Genomic DNA, 18,853 nt, shown 5'->3' on the forward strand with positions numbered 1-18,853 from the left:
ATGCAATTGTTTCGCATGCTGCATAAACGAAGCGATTTAGACACAACAGTAATGTTGGCTTGCAACACAGTAATTATTAGCGTACAGTAATTTTTATGCATCGTGGCATGTGACCCAATGTGGGCTTAAGATCAGCTATGCACAATCGCACACGACTAACACTCCCACAGCAATCATTGTTCCATTGTTGCGGATAGTTGCATTAAACTTACAAATACACGGTTATATTAAACAGTTTTCAATCCAATTGTTTGAGTTTGTCGGTAAGCGTTTTCGAATCAACCACAAGTTGGCAAGCAACCTTCATTCAGCGTTTTGGAAATTAAGTTTCAGAAAATTGGAAAAAGACACATTTAAAAAAGCGCGAATGCGTGTGGAAACAAATTCATTGTCGCTTGTGTTTTCTTACTTTCTTGCTACAATGCAAATGAATAGCACACAACGCATTGCCGCCTTGAAGTCCACACATCTTGATAACTATCGCTTCAATACTACACAGTAAGTGTATATATACTTATATGTATACATTTATACCTTTTAATACTACTGTGAGTTCAAAATAATTTGTAAGCTATTCCACTTATAAATTTGGAAAGTGTTTCACTCACCGTCCATTGATCCTCGCAGTAAACTTCAACACCACTCGTCAATGTGTGGGGACCGTTGCTTGTTGACGTAGAACATGACGTAATACTAGATGTTGTTGTCTTTGTAACAGTGCTGGTTGCAGTTGATGGTGTTGTCGTGGTAACAGTGGTAGTAGCCATGGTTGTGGTACCGGGAGGTGTAAGGAGCTCCTCGATTTCTGGAATCGATTTTTGTTGTAAACAAGATTGAACGTTTCCAGCAAGGTTGCAGGCAATACTTGCTTGTATGAAGCAATAAACATACAATTAAACAAGACAACAAACATAAAACATATCGCTTGACTTCTATATAAGTGGTTGCGCGTAGATTGTGTGAGTTTTATGAGTTTTGAGACACATGAGTTTTATTGCGGAGTTTTTTATGCTCGCATGAAAATTGACGATGATTAAAATAATTAATCTATGATCAGAAATCAACTTACTTGCCAGTCTGGTGACTATTTCGGTCCCTAGCGACCCCAGAGCGCACGATTTTCCTTGCATCCCCTTCTGTCCAACTCCTCCGGGTTCTCCTTTGGATCCTGGATCCCCCTGAGCTCCCGAAATTCCGGATTTTCCGGATCTGCCAACATCACCTTTGTCTCCTTTCTGCATGGTGGAGTTGACCACGTCATTGTTACAGTCAGTGGTAAGGACTTGACGACGTTCTTCCGAGTATGTCATCATGACATAACAAGCCAATGATAACAGAAGAGTCACTCCTCTCATGGTTGATTATGAAGATCTTCCGTTGAAGTTAATGATATGAAATCCTACCAAATCGCTGCTCTTTATATAACCAACTTCGCTTCGCTTCTACGTTGACGTCATATTGGCTTGGAAACTTTGTACCAAAATTTAAAAATATTTTCCACAAAATTCTTTTCTTGACGAAAAACATGTTTTGCACAAACACAACCAAAGCTCAAATGTTTAGAAGAAGCGTAAGTATTAAGAAAGCTTGTACGTCAAGAAGCGTGAGAAAGTGACGATAAACATCTAATTTTTGTGCCGGAGAACATTTTAATAAGATCATTGACGTCACTAGATGCTTGTTTTTGACAGAAATATTTTCACCGCAAGCGATAAGGACATGAACCGCCTTTGCGTCAGTAACAGAACACATGACGCTGCATATGAGGTATGCAGTAGTTCAGCCCAAACCAACTTCTTCCCTGAACATTTTCTAAAGTGACAATTAGCATGATTCATTCTTATCGGTATTTTGTTATTATTTCGTCAATGATTGAAAAGTGTTTTAATTTGATCAACAAAGGTTTTACTTGCATATAGGCAACATGGATATATGCAGTATCCTACGTCGAACTCAATTTATTAATGCACTACTTTGACATGGATTTCTTCATGATTTTTTGTAGTCCAACTGTGGTTATGTGCATGCATGACCTGATATGTATTGAAGGTCGTCGACCTATATTCATCTCTTTGTTGGCCGCACAAGTTATGCCAAATGTCTGCAAGATTCACTGAACTCAAAAGTCATTCTTGTTGGCCCTGTAGCTCAATGCATTTTAATTATTGTCGCATTTATTTTCTGTTATCATTGCGTTATTTCATTGTACTCTGGGGCCTGGGTTATAAAAACGCTCACAAGTTCAGTGCAAAATCACAGTCAACATTGAAAGTGTTTTAAGCATGGAGGTAATTGAGTGAAAGATAAGCTTTCATCGCATTTTGTTATATTCCGTAGTTGTGTTATAAAGAGCTTAATATCACAGCAATTGATGGAACCGACACCAGGTGAGAAAGTTTAACAGCTAGAATCAGCTATGGATCGTTTCTCGGTTTATCCTTTCAGATAATAGCAACTTTATCGAACACCCAACTTCTGATCTGGAGATCACATAAAGTTTACACAACAACCACCTACGCATAAGAGAATTTAATTGCTTGAGACAACGCATTTTTTCTCTGCTGATAATTCTCAGATTACCTGATGATATCATCATCGTGGTATCACTTGATTTCCTGGTATTGTTTTACTTTTAATGTATTTTTTCTCGGAGTTCCATGTTATCATTGAACCATTTAGCCATTTAGCTTTATCTTTATTTTACCGTAGTTTGGTGAATCGTCAGAGCAATGTTGAACTTTTTAGATCGACTTGTTCATGTTTTATTTGCAGATTTAAGCATTTTGCGCCATTGTTTTACACTTTTTTGCATCGTATCCATTGTGTTACCTCGCAAAATCAATCATAAATTTTTCAAAAAAACTTTATCATTTGCAACCACTTCTGAACGAAGCCTTTATATACATTTGACCATTTGATTTTCACATATTTATTTCAACATTTCAGGCGCAGGACAAAAGTATGTTCGAAACAAGTCATTTTAATAAAATCATGTTTTTATTGCAGTTGTTGTGCTTTTATCAAGCTTGTGGTAAAGTATTAAAATTTGAGACTATATATATCATTATAGTAAACTATTTTAGTGTTTTAGCATATTTTTAAGTTTTTATTTAATTGTTTTGATTATCCGATATTTTTAAGATTTTTGCAGGCGACAATATTTTGCAAGCCAAAAATATCGTTACCAATATTGTTGTGATTGCCTGCATATCAGGGCCATGTTAATCTAAGTGGTTAGGTTAGGCTCGGCGGTTACCTAAGTTCAGTTGATGTAGAGATTTGTGGTGACTTACTTGCTACTATGCCAGCATCGATCACGACTACTTTCCTGAGGGTGTTTCTTATAAATATCACATGACTTGGACGACCGCATGCTCAGTGATTCATGGAAATCATAATATATTTCTCGTACTATTTTGTTTTTGGCTTGTACGTTTAATACATTCAATAAAATGTTTTCTTATATTTGCGTTTCTTTAAAGTTATCGTTTGTTTGTTTGTCGGTCATTTTATGTGCGTTGTCGGCCTGTAGTTTGAACTATAATCTGGTTCTGTATAAAGAAAATACACCATTTTATAACAGGTAAAACGTTTATTTTACCGGTCATTGATCTGTTGGTCAAAAGTCTATGAGTTTTACTTATTTTGCTGATGCTATAATAATGAAAAATTTTGGAAAGTTTTCGGGACGCAGCATATTTCTACTCATTTTACCAAGAATCTTGCAAACACGATCGCAGACTAATCATCAATTTTCACTTTGTTCCTTTCAAGTAGTTTTCGCTGCAAACTGTTATTTTAAACTTAAGTTCTTTTGTTTTCTATGAATGGAACTGCAGCCGAACTATCCGGTCTTTCATATCGGTGGTGGTTTGCCTGAACCATCTCAGCATCGTGGCTTATGAGACTGGTAGCGAAGTGGAAATAAATCATCACCAATGCAAAGATTATATCGGAGTCGTTGGCAACATTACTGTACAGGCGCATCTGCCACTGGCAGCGTCATTAGTGTTTTCCAAGATGTTAACAAAGAATTTGACCAAGGCATCGACAACAGCTACATCTAGTTTTCAGAAAGATTTTATGCCACCTTGGATGAAGCCTGCAAAGTTATTCTCCAACCCAACCATTACGTCATGCCGTCTTGCCCCGGGCAATATCCAACAGTGAATAACGTAACTGGTGGTGTTGTCTACTCGGTTGGAAAGAAATCTCGTAGAGGTCCAACTGTCGTTGTTTTTCTTCAACCCCAACTTAACCGTCGTGACGTCAGTTATTAAAGAATTGTTCTTGTCATGTGACTCCAGTCCATCACCGCTTAGAGTTGTAAATCGGGCATTGGATGGATGCCCAACCACTCCTGGATTTTTTGTTAATAAAACGTCTGTTTGGAGAACAATTGTCGATGGATTGAAAGATTGGATCGATTGAAAGATGGCGCTCTTCCTTTTAGGTTAAATATGACACAGGCAGTCGATGGTAATAAAAGTTTCGACAACGATGTTACAACCGACCAACCGAAAGATGTTTCCTCTTGGATGCGCTTGTTTGCGGACTGTTTGTTCTTTACTGTTGTTGTAATTGTTATTGCGTTATTGGTCCATATCGTAATGACATTTTCTATGAACTACCCCATCACTTTTGCAATCTTCATCATTTTTTCGATCGTCACTATTTTGGCGATCATTTTCCTCAAGATGATTTCTGGTTCAAGTCGTTTTCTTATTTTCGTTATTTTTAACTGGTGATGACATTTCTTTTCTTTCTTTATACCTTTGGTTGAACTGATTCAAAAATAAAATTCCACAAAGTTTTACAAAGTTATCGCAGACTAATATGTAGCGTTTAGAAGACGACAAGTTTTTAATTCACTTAAAAGTCTTACAAGGTCACGGAATTATACGATCTTTCATGTCGCTGGTGGTTTACTTGAACCAGCTCAGCATCGTGGCTAGGACAAATATTGTGGACAAATATTACGTCATTGGAATTTGAAAACACTGGACGAGAAAGATGTAGGACATCGATATAGCGCTACATTAGAATGCATCAACGTTGACCAACAAGCTTTCGAAGACAATGAACTGGATTCAGCAGTAAGTGCCAGGTGCGAAAGTTTGGGAAAATATGTCAGGCCTAGCTGCATCTGGCCAGTCCGGAAAGGGAAATGACGCATCCCTTCCAATCTTTGTCGAGTGTTATCCTGGCCGGCGTAATGTCCAACAGTTCATAACGTTTTGTATCTAACGGTTCCGTTTACGCGGTTGTAAAGAAAACGATCTCATAGTCGAGGCCCAAGTGCCATCGCCTATCAGCTTAAAGTTTTTTCGAAACCCCAAATTTACCGAGTTTAAGTCGTCTATTGATGTTATATTTCCCCCAAATAACGTTTTGTGTTCATATTTAAACCCATGTTCGCATGCACGTTCGTGTAGAAAGTGTAATTACAAATGTGGTGAAGTGTAAGTAGAAATTCGGCCCGAATTGATTTCAAACTTATGCCAGAAATCGAAAAGAAGAGTCCAGTCTGGCTTACAACTTCAATGTTAATAACATACAGACCAGTAAGTCCAACAACACTTGTATTTTTAGTTGTTTCTATAAACTCATTTCTACTGCACATTAGCATCAGAAGTTAATATCCAATTAGTCAATTGATTGCAGTACACAGTGTAAGAAAAGACTCAATCAATCAATTTATTTTTCGTCATTGGCGCGGTGGAAACGAAAACACAGTGCTAGATAGTGAACATGCGCTAATACACGGGAATAAGCGACATAGCCAAGACTGCTTAAAATTTGCAGGAAAGTAATGGTGGTGTCAACTTGCTGATGACAACTAGCACGGAAACGAAACAAAAAAGTACAAAAGCTAAAAGTTCCACATTTAAAGCCAGATTAATTCCATATTTAAAGCCAGGTTATCCAGATTACAGCCACAGATTGCTGATCCTTTGTAGGTCCAATGCTGTACATCAGTGGATGGGAAAATAAAACCCACCGTAAAAAAAACCCATCCCAGACTTAAACCGGGTTTCTTGTGGCCAAATATGGTAATAATGTTGGGCGTTGATGTCGATGATCTAGATTGTATAGCTTAATTACTGGACTAAATTAAATACTGCAAACTCCGATCTAGGAAAAAAGCGATCAATAATAATTACGACAATAATAATATCTTGGAATTTTAAATTCATTTTTTCATCATATAGCAATCATTTTCAAAGCGCTTGTCAGGGAAATTAGTCATGCACATGCTGGATGCTTTATGGTTAAACTTTGACAACTACGATGGTACGATGCTATCCGTTATAGTTACTGCTAAAGCACGATAAGGAACATGTTTAAACGATTAATCAACAGGAAAAATTGGAAAAGTCCAAGGGCATAAAACATTCAAAATATATGTTCAGCAAACCTACGAAATAATTAAGTTCCAAAGTTGAATTGAAATAACTTTGTACTTTAAAAAATTCTCATATTTATGCCACAGGTTTTACTTTACGTATTTTGTTTCACAGATTCCATTCTCAGCTCTCCGCCCTCTGTCATTTCGTAACCTGTCGCTTTTTATCTCACGAGAAGAGTTTGTGACGATACCACTGAGTCATTAAATGTGGAATGAAATCGAAATTACTCTTTGTCGACATCAAGTGACCAGAGAGGTAAATAAGTTTAAGTTTTGTTTCAAAAGTTTGCTGCCCATGGGTGACTGCATACTCTGTAAAACCCGGAGAAATCTTTGTTCCAGGATGCAGATAATCGTGCCCAGGAGGAGAGATGCTGTTCATGGTCCGGGAGTTTTATTTGTCGGGATCCGCTTAGATCGCAGCCGACCACCTGATGTCTGATGGACGGACTATAGCAAGCAGAGCACCATGACCTATCTTTGTTATGAGTATGGAGCCGAGTTACTTGTTGAAAACTCTTCGATCAAACGCTGGATTATGGCCGATTTTTGTCTTCAAGACTGGGACTGAGTGGTTGCATTTAGGCGCCACTTTTTATAATTTTATGGTCGTTACTTTAAAATCCTTACTTATGTTTATTTCCCGGGTGTTTCTTGCCCGTGTGTTGCATGTCTTTTGCGCGCTTGCTTTGTGCTATGTTACTTGTGGTCAATCTGCGTCATACTTTACTTTCTTGTGATGTCATCGTTGATTGACGAATTTAGCATAAAATAAGCAGCCTATGTGCAATGACCAAAACAGAATTTTGCACTACAGAGTGTCAGAAAAGACTCAATCAATCAATTTATTTTTCGTCATTGGCGCGGTGGGGACGAACAAACAGTGCTAGATGCAAATAACATGAGTTAATGCACGGGAATAAGCGATATAGCGTAGAAGGCTTAAAAATCTGCAAAAAAATAATGATGGTGTCAACTTGCTGATGACAACTAGCACGGCCACTAAACACAGAAACGAAAATTTCCACATTTAAAGCCAGGTTATCCAGATTACAGCAGACGAGAAGATGTTGTGATGAAGCAACAGATTGCTCATCCTTTATGTCTCCAATGCTGCAAATTAGTGGATGAGAAAAGAAAACCCACCTGAAAAGAAAGCTCATCCAGGGCAAAAGCCCGGTTTCTTGTGACCTTATATGGTAATAATGTTGGGCGATGGCGTCGAGATCTAGATGGTATAGCACAATTACTAGCTCGTTGTAGCCGTTGGGCCTACAACGACGTGCTATCTTGGTTGGAAGGGGTCAGGTTCTGGTACTACCCCGGAACAAAGTTGGCACGAAACCGTCGGTACATTTTTTGTTCCTATATTTTAAAGTTCTAATGGCAAGAAAGACAAAAGAAAAATTAAACGTTACTAAAGACAACAATCAAAGGCTAACAATGGTGAAAAATCGCCTTCATTGTCGATCACTGCAAAGTAGATGACGGGATATTGTCACCTGCAGAAAACAAACAATGACCCTAACTTTGAGATAATGACAATTACTGAGATAAAAAATCTCGCACAGATAAACAAAGGCTGTCGCCGTCACACTAATTGCAGACAATAGCTGCTTGAAACAAAAAGAAAGATCTCATACAGCTAGTAGTTTGTACGAATCTTTTGCTGAAGAATAACTAGCGTTAATTACAGCGTTGAAAACTATTAGCGCTAACACAGTTGCCCGCATAAAAATTGCCGAAGTTATTCGAGATGCTTGCGATTTACGAACAAAGCAAATCTTCAATGTAAACAAGTTACGAAAGGATAGTGTGGCTGAAGAAAAAAATAAAGGCAAAAGCTATCTTTAAATTTATGAAAGATAAAGTTTTATGTGAAAAAAATGACGAAATATAAAACACACTGGTTACGGTGCGTTCACATGGAATGCGTTAAACTTGATTAAGTGTATCCCATTGAAACCACGACAAGGAAAAGGAAGTTCTAAGATGGATTCGAAAACAGGAGGTAAATAGAGATTGCTTGCATTGAAAATATTTTTGCGCTGTATTTCTAAACTGTTCTTGATAGTAGGAATTTTAAGACTAAGGATTGAAAACGTAACGTCTTAACATTTTCAGAACTTTGCGGTTGTTTTTATACCGAGTTTTAGGTAAAGTTTTAGGATAGTTTAAAAAATTTAGTTCTATTTTAACACAAAACGTGATAAGTTTTCACATATTAACCATAAGAGAAAGGCTCATAACAGGAGGTTCGTCATGTTAGGCTTGTAATGGAAAGTGGTATAATGGTACTGTGATAATAATATAAAATTGCTTGCAAATCGAATGCTGCATATAATTCTTGTTTACGGAAATCGGCAAAGCAAAGCATTGCGTTACGTAATCAATTACTCTCTGTTTATCGTATTAAGTCGTGACAAAAATGTCGTGCATGCCTGCATTGCGTGTGTTGTTATTCATAGTTGTTCAATGCGACACAGTCTAAGAAGTTAACCATAGAATGTGGTCGACTTTATTATGTAGCTGTCACAATGTCTTATTTAATGTAATCGTTTAAACAAGAAACAATATAAACAGTTTATACAGTTGTCATGGTGTACAATTGATTCTAAGATTAAGAGAAGCGAAACAACGACCTGAGACTCATTTCACTTCGAGGACAGACAACAATTCAACAGACAAACATTGTAATTGAAGTGGTCGTCCTTACAGGCTAAGGAACGATAAACAATCATTTTATTACAGTACCTTAGCCTGTAAGGTTTGCCCACTTTCTTACAAAGTCTGTTTCCTTGTGTATATCTTAACAGTGAACTTTGATAGACTTCAGCAGTAATGACAAAGGAATGACTACTGTATATTCTGATTATATTTGAAGCTTCTTTGAACGAATACATCAAGATAGAACATTGTGACAGCAACAGCATAAAGACATGTTGCGGCGTTGAACGTAAAAACCAAAAGGGCTGAATAAATCAAAATGCACGCACAGGGGAAGCAATCCATTACGTCACAAAGTGTTATGCTTCGCTGATTCGATAGACGAGAATTCTATGTCGTACACAATTTTATGTCACATTAATTGATATATTTATCACAGGCTATTTACAAAGGAAAACCAATAAATGTTCGGCGATGACAACTTTGTTGAAAAAATGTGGTCACATCAATTTATAACGTGTTCAATAAAAAGCACAAGGTTGGAAGCTTTAAAATCTAAAGTTACCCTCACATTACCTTGGGCAAATAATGTTTGATATTTGAATGGTAGGAATGGCTTCACAGTTCGCAAGTATTTTCTAAGCTGTCTGCCAGAAATTTTATCGCTTTAGGAAATACTCGAAGTAGCATAAATAATTAGTTTATTTAACTTTTGAGTTTTTGCATGTTTGGTTCCTATATGTAGGTAGTAGACCTCGAAGTGTTTTATCTTTGTAGATCAGCATTTTTGATATTGACAACACTGGTAATATTTACCTAGTGTAGCTTTTTCTGCAGTGCCTTCTGCGTACTCCTCTGCTCAATCCTGACCCGGTTTCTTGGATACCAAAATCGTACAAAGGCATAGGCATAGGCCGAGGCTACGGCTTGGTTGGGTCGGGCACAGCGTTGGGGTAACGGCAGTAGCTTACTTTTGAGGACTTCGGTAGACTATAATGGAAACGTAATAATTTAAAGTCGAGCCACGCCCATGTTTCCGTTTGAAAATTTAATATCATACGGTACCGGTCTACCGCGGTATTATTCATTTTTCACCTTTGACTGACCAGATGGTATTGGCAATCTGTCAATGCCAGACGTATATATTATTTTTGCATTTGTATATCAATACATTTTTTGCTGAGCTCTCAGTGGAGCAGTTTGGCTAAAATCGAGCTACAGTGACAGACTGAGTGCAAAATGATGTGCTAGGCTAGGTACGTTTTTCAGTTAACACTTGCCTAGGCTGAACAGAAAGCCTGTGGGTCTCCTTTTATTTGTCATAAATATGTGATGTCTCTGAAAATAGAGGAAACACTGGGGGCCCTATCCACAGTCTTGAAAAATGTCGAGGGTTCAGTTGTCATACTTTCCACCATTGGCATAGAGAGTTATGGTGTCAGACGATTTCGCAAACTAAGCTAAGTATGGAGCGACATGCATCAGAACCGTGATTGTTGAAGAATTAGCTTATTACGTCATAATTGTTTCTCATTCAGACCTTATAAGTCATCTGCATGTTCAGTCTTTAGCTTACAGTTTGGTTCTTTAAAATAATGAAAAGTTGGCAGAAGTCATATTTACAAACACACTTTTCCAGCATGGCAGTTGGTCACCGGTGACATCAGTGCTAAGTTATTGTTGCACTGGGCTATTTCTCGCTTGCACTAGAATTTCTTGACATTAAAAATCTTCCAATCAAAAACAACATGACAGAATGTGTGCTTATGAGTGAATGTGCTTAATGGCCTTATTTGTTGTTTGAAAACACTTATTTGCTGGTTTAGTTGAAATTAGTATCTTACAGCTTAGTCATAATTAAAAAAAGAGTAATTTCCTATATTCTGTTGCCTTACTTTAGATATGCAACCAAATTTTAAATCAATTTTTAAATTGACTTTTGTCATATATTTACCTCAGTGTTACATGAAATTTATATAAAAAAAATTTTTAACATACAGCTTTAAATTTTGAAATTGTTTCTTAGGATTATCAAACAATCTTCAACCGCAGCGTAACAGGACGTTATCTGTCCCTGTTCGAAATTTCTCTACTAGACTGCTTTTGAGATTGTCCAAAATGTCAATCTTTAAAAAGGCTCAAAAGAGTCCTGCTGACATTGTCAAAAGTCTCAAATCAGTTCTTCATGTTTTGTTTGAACAACAAACAAGTGGAAGAAAAATGGACAAGGTAACGACAACATTTTGGTTCGTTTGCAAGCGCTGTCATTACGATTCTGTTTTATGTTAAGGTTCATTGTGCTTGAAAACACTTCAGATACGTGGTTTTACGCATTATCATTTTCAATGGTTTTCTTTCTTTATCACTCTACAAGTGTTTCAGTACTTTCTTGCCTAATGCCATGCACTAGATCATGTGTAAATTTTGCTAATTTGTAATTAATTGGAAGAAAAAATTACTCAGGAAAATTTTTTTATTTTTGACCAATCTCAGTTAAATGCAGAACAGCGTCCTTTGATAAGTCCTGTTACTTATTTAGTGTTCATTGTCACTTTGTCCCACGACTTACAATCATTCTATTTCAATTGTGAAACTTCTTTAAATCTAGACGAAAATAGCCGTTAGGGATTGATAATTTTTGCTTTCAGGCTTTCGAAGACCTGATGAAGAACCTGGCTTCGATGAAGTCGATCATGTGCGGCACCGACCAACACGAGCCGCAGTCCGAGCTCGTGGCTCAACTCTCCCAAGAACTATACAAGAGCGAAATCATCGACATAATTTTGAAAAACTTGTCTCGGATTGATTTTGAGGTTGTGAACTATGTGTGCATGCTGTATATGTACTTGTAAATATTCCAAGTTCATCAAAGTTTTGAAACCTGTGCAGTTAAATCGTCGTTCCAGCTATTTTAATGATCTTAACATTATCAGGATAAAAAACATTTCACACAAATATTCAACACGTTAGCGAGACGACAGATTGGCAGCGGGCAACCCACCGTCGAATTCTTGTGCAAGAAGAAGAACATATTGGACATCTTAGTTGAAGGTTAGGCTGTTCATTGTTTTGAAAAAGCTTGCTAATGAAGAATTCATGTCGGTATCGTTCATTTAAAGTCGAAGAAAAGGATTTTATTTTCTCACTAAATCTCACTTAACGGCCATTGTTTTTGTGATTTTTCGGCATAAAACCAAACAGAATCATTCATATTTCTCATTTTTCATCATTTCCTCCGCAGGTACAATGACCCTGACATTGCCCTAAACTGCAGCATTATGCTGAGGGAGTGCATCCGATACGAATTCCTCGCAAAAATTGTTTTCGAGTCTGAGAATTTTTTTAAGTTCTTCGAATACGTTGAGATGTCCACTTTCGATATTGCATCGGATGCCTTTGCCACCTTTAAGGTTAGTTTGCTTGTGCTGGAATCATTTGCTCAAAGTTAAATTTGTCGATGTTGTTGTAACATTGAATTAATTTTTGCACAGGACCTGCTGACCCGGCACAAAGTTTCCTGCTTTGAATTTTTGATGAAAAACTACGACAGAGTGTTCCCAGCTTATACTCGCTTGCTTGAGTCGGAAAATTACGTGACACGTCTTCAATCACTTAAGGTTCGTTGCTTCAAAGTATCTGCCGTTTTATCTTAAAAATTGATGTCTATGTGTTAGCCTAAAAGACTTCAGAAATTCTAGCTCTAACATATATTTCTATCAATGCTATACAGTGTTGACCTGTACAAGTGTATGTATACGTACAGGTTGTGCATTCTGGAATTTTGTTGGTCTTTTGTTCACGTATACCAGGGGTTCCCAACCTTTTTATGTTCTCGTACCACTTAGCCACCACAGATTGTCAACAGGTACCACTATTATCAAAACAACTAATTTGATCCAATATTCGCACAGCAGCATTGTATCAATAACAATGACAGCAGGGAGCAAGATCGACAAAAGTAGCTTACTGAGTGCAGAGAATTTAGTACGCAAAGAAATAAAAGTGTTGTTCGCATATTTTATCAACTTAAAATTAAATTGTTAACTACTATACTGTATATCGCATGCAACGGAGAGCTGCTCGCGTACCACCGGTTGGGAACCCCTAACCTATACGTTGTGTAAATGAGCTTTTTGCTTGAAAAGTTCTTTCCTTTTAATATTACCTCATACAGGTAAACTGAAAATAGTGTGACAAGAAAAATAGTGGTATTAATCAATTGAAATTTAGTCAAGTTTCTACTGTGTGTATTAGTTACAAGCTATGCTCTGCATGGGGTGTGACAATTTCTAAGCTATGGTCGTGTAAATTTGTTATTTAGCTTGGAAAAGTGCTTTCAAGTCAGTAAGTTTGAACACACACAGCAATCATGTTGAAATATTTGTGAATGAATGTGCTTGACTTGTACGAGAAGATTTTCGGTTGATTGTAGTATTTATTTTATCCCGATTTCATTCAAGCTATCTCGGATTATTGTTACAGTAGAGCACACAGGTTTTTGAGTAAAATGACCTCATAGATCATGTTAGACATTGCATTGTTGCATGCTTAACGCTTTACACATACAAAGCCATATGAGCCAACACATCATATGATTTCTTGCAAAATTATATTTTATGTCCGTAGCTTGCTTTGCGTTGTAAGAGCAATTACTTTCCATGTGATAATGCAATGCCTAGTTATGATGACATCATAAAGACAAAGTATGGAAGTTGAAAGACATTTCTATTTGTTTTTTTGCAACAATGTTGCATTGTTGTGTCATAAAAAAATAACTCAACATGTTTATTTCATTATAATTTATCCCCAGTTACTGGGTGAGCTACTCCTAGATCGTCACAATTACACAATTATGACGCGTTACATCAGCAAGCCGGAGAACCTGAAGATCATGATGAACAATCTTCGTGATCAGAGCCGCAACATCCAGTTTGAAGCTTTCCACGTTTTCAAGGTAAGACTGATCCCATGCTTACCTGAAGCATGCCACCATGCTTAATGCAGCGGTCATGTCATTGGGTTCACCGCCTAAGGTCAATGATCATTGGTTATGCCGATATGAGTGACCAATTATTTTAAAATGTCAAGTTAAGTTGCTGCCTTTAAAACTTGCTCCAAATTTAATTCAAAACGTGTTTAGATACGGGAAAAAGAATGGTTTAAAATGGTAACTTATCTAACTTGCACTCGTGTGGTAGATTTTGTGTTTTTTTTTTCTAATTTTCTAATTTCCTTTTAATATTTGCATCTAGTTTCATTCAAACATTTTCATTTTCAAGGCGAAGATAAAGAGAAACTCACTCGATTCATGGTTCCCATGACGACGACCTTTCACTCATTGCAGCAAATGTTACAAAACGCGTCAAGTAATGCGTGAGTCATCATAATGTCTACAACCCTTTCCGGAATAGCACTTTCTGTAAAGAACCTTACCACATTTGTACTATCCAACTGAAAACAATCCCAAATGTATATAATACATATTAAATAAAATGTGACACAAAATGGCGGAATTAGAAATTTTTTTGACAATAGCCCCTGGTACTTGTGCTTTTTAGCTGCACAAAATTATACAGAATTCTCTTTTACAGTAAGTTGTTGCATCATTGCTGTCCACTTGGTGGTGTGGTGGACAACGAGGTGGTACCGTTATATTTAAAATTGCCGTTGTAATGTTCTCAGGCATTAATATGCCTGCTCTTGTCTAATGATCCTGGTATATATGTAATATATACTCCTCCAAATTGGTGCAAGACCATGTAAAATAATTTGTCAGATTGAAGATTCTACAGATAAGCGACGACTTAAGCTGTGACTGCGATAAATCATTGCTGAAGTGTTGTGAAGAGTTTCTCCTTTGCTAGGATAAAAATTCTAACATCATAATAACACAATTTTGTGCAGATTATTCTAAACAACCAAGATTTGTTAATTCCAGGACAATGTCGTCCCACGCTGTCCGCACACTTCTTGGGATAACAAGAGACTGCCGAGGTCTCGCTTACGCTTTCAACACGAAAAGCTCGTACATGATGCTATTTGATATCATGTGAGTGACAGCGGTATGAGATGTCTATGTGATCAGTTAATTGAATGGAATTATATTTACTGGTTTATTTGGTTTAATTTTTTATTTCTAGATATCCGACTTTCACCGATATTCTTCAAAAATCGATTGAACTGTGGTCACATGACCCGGATGTGACAACCCCAGTTTTGAAGGTCGGTAGTAAATTCGCTGCTTTGCGCCCTCAAGTGATCTTTGTTTCGTGCAAATATTAAAAATGTTTTTGTTATTGTCAAGTGCAATGCACAGCTTTCCAGTTGTGTATCCCATTGTCCGTTTTTAATTGTTTTTGTTATTCCCAACTGCATGTCCAATCTCCATCAATAAATTAATGCCAATGTGCTTGACATCTTCATCTTTAAACAGCTTTTTGCTGAGCTGGTTTTGAAGCGAGGACAACGCTTGGACTTTGACGTCGCCTCCCCGAATGGGATATTGTTATTCAAGGAAGCCAGCAAGCTTGTCTGTGGATATGGTAGGTCGAGTGTGATCAGCATTTGGGAAGTTTAAAATGATTTGATTTCAGGTGTAAGTTTGCTATCGTGACAATTCTAAGAATTAGGGTCAGGTTTCAAATTGTTAAAAATTCAGAAGGGTGGGAGTTGGAATTGATGCGTTTCTATCGCCGAGTAACCTTGCAAATTTGTGTGCCAAGCATGTGGACTTGAAGATAAATTTGTTTGCTAATTTCAAAGAATTTTTCACAGGTAAGTTACAGAATTCAGTGTTAATGCGACCAACTTACACCCGGCAGGTAATCGTATTCTCGCAATGGGGGAGCCACCAAAAGATCAAGTATTTTCACACCGTTTGAAAGGGATGTCGCTTTGTTTCCGCTTGCTCAAGAACGCGCTTTGTGCCGGTTTGGTCAACTTTGGTGTGTTTCAACTCTACAACGACCCGACATTGGAAGATGCTCTCAATGTATTTGTGAAGCTCGCAATGTCAACTGACAGCTCACATTTTCTAGTAAGCAAACAACAACTGTTTTCTATAAGGTTTAATGACCTGGGTATGTCTGTATTTATGGGTTGGGGTTAAGTTTGAGTTAAACTTTTTGCCATTCCCTGAGCTGTAATGTACATAATCAAACAAACAGGTATAAACACCTGAAAGTTTACAATGCATTGAAATATTTTTACCTTTTTATACCAGGACTACCCTAAGTTAAGTTCCTCGTACTACTCCCTGCTTGAAGTTGCAATGCAGGATCACATGAACTTCGTTAGTGGGCTACCTCCATCTGTCGTATATCACTTATTGAAGACTCTCACTGATGGACTTACTGGCCTGGGTAGGCTGCCTGGTTACATATGTGTTGATGTGTTTGTTTATTTATATGCCAGGGTTTGAAAGAGATCATGGAAACATTGTTTTAAAGATTTTGCTGTTTGTCTTAATCTTGCCGTATTTTTAACGTGTAGCTATTTCTTTTGGGCTCAGCTGGTCATTTAGCTTCGTGATCAACTTCAACTTCCATTATTTGTGTTTCCTTGGTTTTGAATTATGACTGGCTCGATTATCTTGATAAAATTTTTTTTAGTTATTATGGCTAACGGGATGTGACATATTTTTGGGCAATCTCTCTGAGATATCCAAAATAATTAAGTAAATGCACGAACTATACACTGGGTGAAGAACGTAATTATGTAAAAATTTTATGGTGTTCGGTCAATTTAACCCCGAACAATTTAACCAACGGTCAGTTAAACCTTCGATAAATCAACCCAAGGACTATTCAACTCGCAGATGCTGGTTGGGTCGTCCTGGATTTAATCGCTCAAGAACTAAACTTTTTATTTTAAGTGTTACGCGTATGAATTTTATGATAATTGAATTTACAACTTTCTAAAATATTCATTTTTCACTGTCACTACTGTAGCCGACCATTTCAAAACTTGCCAAGTACATTCTTTGTTAAGTAACACTTCCTTTAGAATGACGTAACAATCACTCCATTCACTACATCACTATAAGATAGCACTGACCTACACCGCAGATAGATCCATACTTTAGCAGTTGATTAAGGTCGGGCTTGTAAAATATGATGCTTGTTTCAGACACTGTGATATGCACTTGCTGTTGCAATACCTTGGACCACTTGGTCACTTATCTCTTTCGCATCGGCAGCCGGGCTCCAGCGCTCTCTAACGGCGACATCACGTCTGCCGTATCCCTCAAGCGGCGACATAATGAAGTGGACCGCCAACGCGAGCAACACTTTCTTCAAATGATGATTGACAGGCCGGACATACTACAAACGGTGACGTGGCTTCAACTTTAACAGAATATTTGTCGGTTCCAGAACGTTATTGTAGTTGCTAAGATAATAACTGTCTTATTTTTCAGGCGTTGTCGACCGTGCTTCACACAATTATGTTTGAAGATTGCCGGAACCAGTGGAGCATGTCCAGGCCTTTGTTGGGTCTTATCCTGCTCAACGAAGAGGTACTGGACGCGTGGTGGCGCTCTGGTGCCCACAAACCACTTGTTGAGATTGCAACTCTCGGCCAAGTCCATGAAAGTTTTCCTAAAATGGGACAAAAAAATCTAATTCGTAGCAAATTGTTGAGTTATGTTGTTGTTAGTGACAGAACTACTAAGCCGTAGCTACCTCGATGCATTTCCTGCAGTTTTGGCACAAAACAATTTTTAAATGCTAGACTACATTTAACTACGTGGTTAACCAGGAGCGTACTTGGCATGTTTGCCTCTGGTAAAGTTTCCACCTTAAACTTACGAGGATAACTTCCTTTCCACAGCACATGCCGACGCTGCAGAAGACACTTTGCGAGCCCGGGGTCGAACACGGGCGGCTGAATCTCGAGTCGATGTCGAATTGTTTTAACCAATTGATGTTTTGCGTCGATAAGAATCTTCATTCCAAGACACGTGACAGGTGCAATTTGCGTTGCTTCTTTAAGCTTGACATGAGCATGTGGTTGCATTTGCTGGTAGAATAATTGTCGGTTTAACCTGGTTTTTCAGATTTACGCAAAATCTTTCCATGTTTCGACGAGAGGTGAACGATATAATCAAAGCAGCAAGTTCAGGTCAAAACACTGGAGCTGGACTCGATTTAACCGCCAACAGTTCAAATATGATGACGTGACAAGCGCTTCTGTGACGTAATTCGCTATGCAGTAAACTGTGACTTTCCACTGTTTTGTCGTCGTTTATCGCGCATATTAACAACGCTTTCATTCGGTTAAAATTTGAGTGTAAAATATCACAAGTGACATCTCACCGCAATTACCTGTCATTATTGAGCAATCATTTTCGCGGCTAAAAATCGTTTGATTCGTCAGTTTTCCGCTGATTTCCTTTGCAATAATCTGTGCTGAATGGTGCTTGTTCTACAGTGAGTTAAATAATACGCCGGACAAGAAACGACCGTGAAAGCGCGTTCTTTTCAAATACAACGACATAATTAATGCTTTGTTTGTTGCTTTATACAACTTGCTGTGGTCCGTACAGTAGCTTAGGCTGCTTGTTTCACTTCGTCTGATGTTCACGTGAGTGCAGGGCTTGAAATTCGGTGACATTTTGCATGAATCTTGGTCTTGCCGCAGAGTGGAAATTTATTTACTTTGGAACTGTTTGAAAAGAGGTTTAGATTCATGTAAACACAATCAGCCACCTCCAAGTGCAGTGCTAATTACTTAAAACTATCACATCTAAAAGTATATGCGTCTGGTTTTGGTATATTT

At 37.7% G+C, this 18,853-nt stretch overlaps 3 protein-coding genes and 1 long non-coding RNA gene across 5 annotated transcripts in view; 3 read left to right on the top strand and 1 right to left on the bottom strand.

Moving 5' to 3' along the window:
- LOC143449053 (microfibril-associated glycoprotein 4-like) overlaps positions 1-18,853 on the bottom strand; it is a 51,821-nt gene that overhangs the window by 1,501 nt on the left and 31,467 nt on the right. Inside the window, exons 1-2 of one of the 2 annotated variants that reach the window (XM_076949092.1) lie at positions 1,070-1,371; positions 609-805 (exon numbers count right to left, since the gene is read on the bottom strand). The exons of the other annotated variant lie outside the window; for it this stretch is intronic. Of the exons in view, the coding sequence (XP_076805207.1) occupies positions 609-805; positions 1,070-1,355 (483 nt within the window). The 5' untranslated portion in view covers positions 1,356-1,371. Of the gene's footprint in view, positions 1-608; positions 806-1,069; positions 1,372-18,853 lie in introns of those variants that run through there. 2 annotated transcript variants of the gene reach the window in all.
- Positions 6,469-7,138, top strand: LOC143449086 (uncharacterized). The gene is made up of 2 exons (XR_013114512.1): positions 6,469-6,665; positions 6,752-7,138. It is a non-coding gene; the product is annotated as an uncharacterized LOC143449086 (long non-coding RNA).
- LOC143449075 (calcium-binding protein 39-like) lies at positions 10,625-12,480 on the top strand. Its single transcript, XM_076949143.1, has 4 exons — positions 10,625-11,305; positions 11,725-11,889; positions 12,010-12,127; positions 12,318-12,480. The coding sequence occupies exons 1-4, from the start codon at positions 11,195-11,197 to the stop codon at positions 12,341-12,343; spliced, it is 420 nt and encodes a 139-aa protein (XP_076805258.1). The 5' UTR covers positions 10,625-11,194; the 3' UTR covers positions 12,344-12,480.
- On the top strand, positions 12,845-18,529 carry LOC143449051 (exportin-7-like). Its single transcript, XM_076949090.1, has 12 exons — positions 12,845-13,250; positions 13,887-14,030; positions 14,356-14,449; positions 15,015-15,125; positions 15,217-15,298; positions 15,510-15,618; positions 15,898-16,112; positions 16,299-16,437; positions 17,204-17,406; positions 17,493-17,591; positions 17,906-18,042; positions 18,132-18,529. Exons 3-12 carry the CDS (start codon positions 14,385-14,387, stop codon positions 18,253-18,255), a joined length of 1,284 nt encoding a protein of 427 aa, XP_076805205.1. The 5' UTR covers positions 12,845-13,250; positions 13,887-14,030; positions 14,356-14,384; the 3' UTR covers positions 18,256-18,529.

The sequence above is a fragment of the Clavelina lepadiformis genome, chromosome 3 (assembly GCF_947623445.1).
Source record: "Clavelina lepadiformis chromosome 3, kaClaLepa1.1, whole genome shotgun sequence".
Lineage (NCBI taxonomy): Eukaryota > Metazoa > Chordata > Ascidiacea > Aplousobranchia > Clavelinidae > Clavelina > Clavelina lepadiformis.